The sequence below is a fragment of the Octodon degus genome, unplaced genomic scaffold (assembly GCF_000260255.1).
Source record: "Octodon degus isolate 3935 unplaced genomic scaffold, OctDeg1.0 scaffold00197, whole genome shotgun sequence".
Taxonomy (NCBI): Eukaryota; Metazoa; Chordata; class Mammalia; order Rodentia; family Octodontidae; genus Octodon; species Octodon degus.
The window spans coordinates 1,212,534-1,219,938 of NW_004524773.1; the positions used below are offsets into that span (position 1 = coordinate 1,212,534).

The 7,405-nt window shown below is 55.3% G+C and overlaps 2 protein-coding genes across 13 annotated transcripts in view; one reads left to right on the forward strand and one right to left on the reverse strand.

Moving 5' to 3' along the window:
* The window catches only part of Hif3a (hypoxia inducible factor 3 alpha subunit), a 28,467-nt gene extending 22,914 nt beyond the window's left edge, over nucleotides 1-5,553 (reverse strand). For 9 of the 12 annotated variants that reach the window (XR_002818770.1, XR_002818769.1, XM_023704544.1 and 6 more), the window contains exons 1-2: nucleotides 5,372-5,553; nucleotides 133-323 (exon numbers count right to left, since the gene is read on the reverse strand). Coding sequence is in view for 10 of the 12 variants with exons in the window: in XM_023704544.1 (XP_023560312.1) it covers nucleotides 133-323; nucleotides 5,372-5,397 (217 nt within the window). In the remaining 2 variants the exon portion in view is untranslated. Of the gene's footprint in view, nucleotides 1-132; nucleotides 324-488; nucleotides 1,648-5,371 lie in introns of those variants that run through there. The other 3 variants (XM_023704540.1, XM_023704539.1, XM_023704546.1) reach the window with 2 other exon arrangements.
* The window catches only part of LOC111813538, a 37,532-nt gene extending 31,516 nt beyond the window's left edge, over nucleotides 1-6,016 (forward strand). Inside the window, exons 4-5 of the mRNA XM_023704547.1 lie at nucleotides 2,638-2,695; nucleotides 5,551-6,016. Of these exons, the coding sequence (XP_023560315.1) occupies nucleotides 2,638-2,695; nucleotides 5,551-6,000 (508 nt within the window). The 3' untranslated portion in view covers nucleotides 6,001-6,016. The remainder of the gene's footprint in view (nucleotides 1-2,637; nucleotides 2,696-5,550) is intronic.
* Nucleotides 6,017-7,405: the final 1,389 nt, after the last annotated feature.

Consider the following 7,405-nt stretch of genomic DNA (forward strand, 5'->3'; position numbering starts at 1 on the left):
CGGGATTTCCAAGAGCTCTGGGATATGACTGGCCCAGCACTCGAAGAGACCGATTCTAGCGTGGTGAGGGTCTGCGGGGAAACCTTCCCAGAGGCGGGGCCTTGCTGCGACCGGAAGGCCAGGCGGGCTCACCTGCTGCGCAGAGGCGGTGCATGCGCAGGTAACTGATGGTGAGGCGCATGATGGAGGCCTTGTCCAGGTGGGCGCTGACGCCACGCGCGAAGGGTAGCGTGTGCGCCAGCTGGTAGAGCACCTCGGTCTCCTGGCTGCGCCGGCTACGGGCTGCATCCCGGGACTTCTCCTTGCGCAGCTCCGTGCTCGACCTGCAGGCATGGGTGGCATTCACTGGTGGCGTCCCCCGAAGAGAAAGAGGTAGACATGGACGGGAGAACCACTTGGGGTCCGCTGTGTGGTCCCAGAGAGTTCCTCGCACCGACTGGGGCTGGAAGGTGACACCCTCTGAAGCCCCTCCAAATCCCAGATTCTACCTGTCTTGTTGGAAGTGCATATTGCCCTTCTAGCGCCTTGCTCCTCTCCTAGGCGTGCCTGGAGCCTGCTCTGTCCCCACCCTGACTTATCTGCAGTTTATTTCCCAAGCTAGGGGACAGGGAGGCCTCCTGGTGGGAGGGGGCCGGCCGAGCTGGGCCGGGGCCAGAGGAGGGAGGGATCATGTGACGCTGGCAGCCTCCCAGGCCCCCTGCCCTTCAGCCCCCAGAGCCCCTCTTCTGCTCTTTTCCCTCTGCAGCTGGGTTGAGTCCTCAGACTCTTGGAGCAGAGCTATCTCAAAGTCTGAGGCCCCACCAAGAGGGGCCCTAAGAGGGGCAGGGCCCCAACAGAGTGACGCAGCAAACCAACCCCTGTGTTCGGTCCAGTCACCAGCCATTCAACCCTGCCTGCCCTCCACTAGAAACACCTCAATTCTTGGAGTGGGGTGGGGGCTCAGTGAACACCGTTTTATCAGAAATACTTGCAGCTCTTCCAGTTTCACTACCATGCCAGCGTCTGTGCCAAGTGGGAATCCCATCTAGTGCTCAGGTAACTCTAGCAGGAATAATAGCATTGTCCTCAGCAAACAGAGAATGAAACGGAGGCAGAGAGGCACAGTGTTTGTCATAAATAGCAAAGTGCCTTGTTTGAACAACTTATCTGCCTGAACTCTCAATTCTTAAAAAAATGTATTTATTCATTTATTTTTGGCGGAAACGGGATTGAACTCAGGCCCTTGCACTTGCCAGGCAAGCGCTTATTCTACTGAGCCATCTCCCCAGCCCCTCAAATTTTGTTTTGATGGCCCTGGGTCTATGTCCAGATTTTAGTGCTTCACCTTGATTCTGCACTGTCTTCAAATTCCAATTCCAGGTCTGACTGAATCCAGACTCGGCCCCACCTTGAGACAAGGTATTGCTGTATAGTCCAGGCCAGCCCCGACTCCCCACGTAGCCCATGCTAGCCTGGGTCCTCCTGCCTTAGTCTCCTGAGTGCTGGGAGCTTATTTTTGTTTGTGAATGAAAAACTACAGGGTATACTTCATCTGGTATTGTATATGGAGTCTTCCTGGCCCTGCTGGAATTTGAACCAAGGCAGTGAGGTTCCAGTCTCTTCTTTTTTTCTTTTTGGTTTTTTCAGACAGAATCTCGAAGCCATGTAGTTTGGGCTGGGCTTGAACTCAGTATGGGGTCCAGGGTAGCCTCAAACTCCCAGCAGTCTTCCTGTCTCAGCCTTCTGAGTGCTGGGAGAGAGAAGAGCACTGTATCGCAGCTTTTCAGTCTTTCCTTGAATCCCCTCCTTCTGACCCAGAGAAGCAGAGTCGTAGGGGTATGGGGCTATACCTTCCTAAATTCAGGGGAGCAGAGGCCACTATGGGGAGACATTGACCCCACCCCCAGACCTGAAGGTACAAAGGAGATTTTAGTGCAGAAGCATAGGTGGTGCAGGGGAGCCAGCTGGGAGGTGGGGAGGGGGGCAAAATATGGTTCCACACCCCCTCCCCTGGGGGCAGAGACCTCAGTCCTGTCTGCCCTGAGGACATTCCGTCCTTTGCAGACTGTTCCAGCCCTGTTTGTCTTCCTGCCCAGAGGGTGGGGGTGGGCGGGCCGCACGGAGCTGCCCCCCCCCAAGAGAGGGAACAGAGCAGGAAGAGGGACAGAGCGGGGCAGCACCCCACCTCCCAGGCAGCTGGGCTCCTTAATCCTCTCCACAGCACGCCTCCTTCCTCGGAGGGGACAGCTGGTGGCTGCAAGGGGACCTCCCCATTCCCAGCCAGTTCTCTGGATGTTCTGAGGGAAGTGAGGGCCTCTCCCTGGGTCTCTGGCTTTTTAAGTCTTGGTCAGAGTGGGGGCCAGTTCCTCTGGCTCAGGGCTGCACACCCAGCCGCACTGTTTATTAGCTGTGTGACTTTCGACAAGTTGCACAGCCTCCCTGAACACAGCAACACCACCCACCTTGTAGAGGGTGTTCATTTGTTTGTGTTTGAGACAGGGTGGCCTCAAATTTCTGGCGATCCTCCTCCTTCGGCCTCCCACACCTGACTTCTGGAGGGTTTTGAAGATTAACTGAGTTAATGTATGTTGAGGACTTAGCAAACTGGTTAGTGCCTGAAAAGGTTAAACCTAACTATTCCCCCCTTGTGCACATCAGCGATGGAGGCTGGGCTCGGGGGCCCCTTGCGCACTGGAGTAACCTAGAGGCGTTGACAGTAAGTAACCGTGTGATGTGTGCGATTAGGGGCGTGTGCAATTCTGTGCATGGCTTTCACATAAACACCCTGGGAGGGGGACTACATGCCAGTGACAGTAACAACAGTGTTGCTGTATTACACACTCACAGAGCTAGAGACTCACAAAGCCTGGGAGAGCTGGAGAAGCCATCTCCCAGGGAAAGAGGCAGATAGTGAGGCTCGGAGCCAGCCAGCTGGTAATCCCGTCAGCCTCGCCAGTGCTCAGCAGTCACCCAGCCTCCTACCAACCTGCCTGCTGCAGAAGGAGAGCAGTGGTGGGATTTCCAGGGACTGCCTGCTGCAGTCAGCAGCCAAGCCACATTGCTCCCACCAAGAACCATGACTTGGACCCAGTTTATCCTGCAGCTAAGGGTGCCCCGTCAGCTCCTGTTCTGTTGCTCCCTGGCTTCTCATCATGATCTGGGGTAGGGAGGGAAAGGTATGACTCCCATTTTCCAGGCTGCAAAGCTGGGCTCAGAAAGCTGTGGCATGGGCCCTAGCACATGGCCACAAAGCGAGTATGCTGGGATTTGAACCCTGACTTTGAGGCCTGTGTTCTTAGAAGCCTCCGTGGGTGAAACCCATGCTCCGGGGACTCCTCCCTGCTCCTCTTCGCCTAGTGGCCTAAATTCCTCCCCCTGTCCCACTGCTGTGGCCTCTGGATCTGCCCGCTTGGCCCCATGCCCAGCCCTGGTCCAGCCCCTTGGCACTCTGCCCAGCTGGGGACGTGCGGCTGGAATCCTGCCACCCTTCCTCCGTGTTCCAGCCGAGAACAGGGGGTGGGGCCAGGAGGCCCCAGGGTGAGGCCTGGGAAGGGGGGCTGGGCCAAGGCACCCCACAACCAAGAGGGAGAAAAGCCCACTTCTTCCCCACCCCAAAGAATCAAGACCTAAAAGCAAAGGCATGAAAGTAGAGTGCCTCTGTGTACACTTGGGGCTTCTGGTCTCTCATCTGAATTCTAGTTGGGGTGGGGGTTTGTAAAAAGTGTAGGGGCTTGGGGTGTTAGGTTTCATCTGGGCAAGGACCCTTCTTGGCACTGCCTAAGGGTGGCCTGGAAGGCCCTGGGCAGGGTTTGTTTCTGAGAAAGGATGCGGGGTGCTGATCCAGGAGAGTCACTCTGATGCTTTGTTCCCAAGGAGTTTGTAACTCAGCAGGCTTCCGATCAGCAGAGTCCTACCTCCTCTGGGAACCCTCCACCACAGTGGGCACTTAGTGGACTCCCCAGGAATATCCCTGCTCAGGGTGGCATGGCTGTGACTCTGAACTGCAGGAAGAAAAGGGCACAGAGGTAGAGGGGCACCCAGGCCCCCTTTGGCTCAAGTGCCACCCTAAGGGCAGAGGAGGGGCTGGAGTGTGGTTGGGATCTGGGTGTGAGTTATGGGTGGGTGGTGTGCTGTGGTGGGATAACACCACAGGAAAGGGCTGGCCTTGGGTGGCGAGAGGGGAGCACCCCAGCTCAACAAAGAGGGCCCCCACCCCGCCAGGAGGGGGTGCTAGAGGGTGGGACCGGGATTGGCTCAGAAGGATGGAGTTCCCTGGTGGGCGCCAAGCCAGGGATTGGAATAGAACAGGAAAGGGGGAGTAAGGTGGGGGTGTTTAAAAACAGGGGTGTGTATGGATCCAATCAGACCTGCCAGGCCAGGGAGGAGGGAAGGGGTGAGGCTCCCTGGACGCCTCAGATTGCGCAGGGAAAAACTAGGTACTTTTTCTGGGGTCTCATGGAAACTGGTCAGAAAGGACCCCTGGCTGTGGTCCCAGGGCACAGGTTGCCGCTGCCCCTGCACCTGTTGAAAGGTGAACATGGAAACCCACCTCTGCCCAAGGTGACCCTACTGAGCACTGTGGCAGCGGACGCTCCTGCTGCAGCTGACAGGGTCTCATGCTGAACCAGGCACCTCTCTAGAGGGTCTCCCCAAAGAAAGGTTGGGTGGGGCCCCCGTCCTTCAGCAACACGACAGAGTTGGGGTGGCCAAGTGAAGCACAGGGCCAGACCTTGGGAAGTGGGTCAAGCTTGTTTCCCTGTTATGCAAGGTGAGGGGCACCCAACTTTTTAAAAGGATAAAATGACTTCTGACAAGGGCCCCAGGCAGTTGCTAAAAGGGATCTTCTCTCTGTATTTCTAGGAAAACACAAGGTTTGGGAGATTATAGGAAGGGTCGAATTAAAGGCAGTCTCTCTTCTCCGGAGCTCAATCATCAGGGGACTCCTCATATCTTAATTTGGGGGTAACCTGTAGATCACAAGGGCCTGATGGCAAAGCACAACCTCACTTCTGGGGTTCTGTAGGCCCGAAGGATCCGTATGTGGGGGGAGAAAGCCTCCCCCCCCCTCGAAGCCTGAGCACTGCTAAATGCAGCCACCTTCAAGTTTCACCTCCAGTGAGGCAGGGTAGCCAACTTAGGGTAGTAGGAAATCAGAGATCACGACCCCAAAGCCGTTCCTGACAAGAGGGGCGGGACAGCCGAGGACTTGAGAAAATCCCGCACCCTTGCTGTCCCTCAGGTTAGAAGGTGCTGCAGGGAGGTGCCTGCTACCTCGCCCCCCCCCCCCCCGGGCGTCATAGGCTCACACCAACTCACCCCTAGTCTCGGTCAAGGGGTGCCCGGGAGAAGAGCCCCTCCAATGCCCATCATTCCCGTGCCCCAACTCCAGTACCTTGCCCGCTGCAGCCCCAGCGCCATGGTTCGCCCGTCTCTGCTCCCGAGCCCGCGGTGACCGCGAGCCCCCTCCCCTAGCCCTACGAGCCCCCTCCCAAGCTCCGCCCCCAGAGCATCATTGGCTGTGCTGGGTCCAGCCCGCAGTTCTTATTGGGCAATCTGTCTGTCACTCTCTAGAAGGAGGCGAGACCCGAGAAAAAGACTTGGAACAGTGACGAGCAGACCGTGTGTAATACACACCCCCCAACCACGCCCCTCGCCAAGAACTTCCTCAGCTTTATAGCTCCAGCCCGCGGCAGCCGCACTTCTTTCGCTCCGCCTCTGAAATTCAACAGTACAGTTCGAACTACCCAGCTCTCTTGGTTCCCAGAGCCCCAGCCACCACCTCCTCACCCCACCTGCACTTCACTCCCCCTTTTTTATATCCTAGACTGGCCCTCTCCCACCGCGGGTCCCCGCTTCCGATTTCCCCAGGTTCCCACTTTCCCTCTGTACCCCCAGCTCTTAACCCTACCCCAGTTCCGCCATCCTCGCTTTTCTGCACCCTACCTGCTCCCGTTCTCCACCCCTTTACTCTACCCTGGGCCCCGGGCCCCTCTAACTACCTTTTCAGGTTCCTGCCGATGAATAAGCCTCTGTCAAATAGGCTTGAACTCCAATCACACCCACTCCCCCCCCCCCCAACCAGGGATTGAACTCAGGCCCTTGCACTTGCCAGGGAAGTGCTTATTCCACTGAGCCATCTCCCCGGCCCGATACCCACTTTTTAAAAGAAGCAGAGTAATGGTATTATTTTACCAATCAAGTGACAAAGGATAGAAATTCATCTAGGACAAGTGAAAACAGTACACTTGAGTAAGAAAAAGCACGTGGTGTGTGCACATGCGTGTACGCTGGCATGTGCTAATCCGTGTGGATAGGGACCAGTACACTGGGTGCAGTTTCAGCAGGGAGGAGATCATTGTAGCAGATGTTTAGGGTGTAACAGGAGGCCTTGCAGATCTATGGACTTTCGAGGCAAGTCCCATCATGGGGCCTTTGCACATGTTGTTCTTCCATTTTAGCATGCTCTTCTGCCACCAAACCACATGGCTTTCTTTAGGGACTTTTTTTTTTGAGACAGGGTCATACTATGTAGCCCCGTGGGCCTTGAACTCATGATGATCCTCTGGCCTCAGCCTCCCAAATGCTAGGATTACAGTCGTGTGCCTAGCCCTGGTTGTCTTTTGGGAAATGAAATACGCTCCTCTCTCAGTCTATTTGATTTCTATAAAGCTAGCCATCCTCTGCCCGCACCAACTTCAGGGAGCATAGTGGATCCAGCCCTAGCCAGTTTATCCTTTCCCTGGTCACAGAAATTACTCAGGGAAGTCATGTGGCAGGTGAGATGTCTGGGTTTGCTGTAACTGTCAGTTGAGAGGTTTTCTATTTCTGCTGGACTTGCCAAGCTGGAGTTGATGGGCCTCCCACTGCTACAAAGATAGGAGAGGCCTTCTGAGTTGGAAATCAACACAGAGGACAGAAATGAAAGACTGAAAGTCAGTCTTGACAGTGGCCCTGGGGTGTCTGGGTCGGCCCATACCTGAAGTCTGATTGAATTTTTGAGCTGTCACACGAATCACCATGAATTCTTTTTATTTTCTTGGTTGTTACATTGTTTTAAAGCATTGTTTTATTCATCAACTTTGCCTTGAGATTAATTTGAGTGGATTTCAGCTGCTTTTTTTTTTGGTGGAATTGGGGATTGAACTCAGGACCTTGAGCTTGCCAGGCAAGTGCTTATTCTATTGAGTTATCTCCCCAGCCCTTTTTTTTTTTTTTTTTTGCAGAACCAGGGATTGAACTCAGGCCCTTGCGCTTGCCAGGGAAGCACTTATTCCACTGAGCCATCTCCCTGGTCCCCGATTTCAGCTGCTTATAATCCCCCCAAATCTTTTCTTCCTCTCAGTACTGTGGTTGAACTCAGGACTTTGTGCTTCCCAGGCAAGCGTGTACTCTACTGAGCCATCTCCCCAGTGCCCCCCACCCCCTG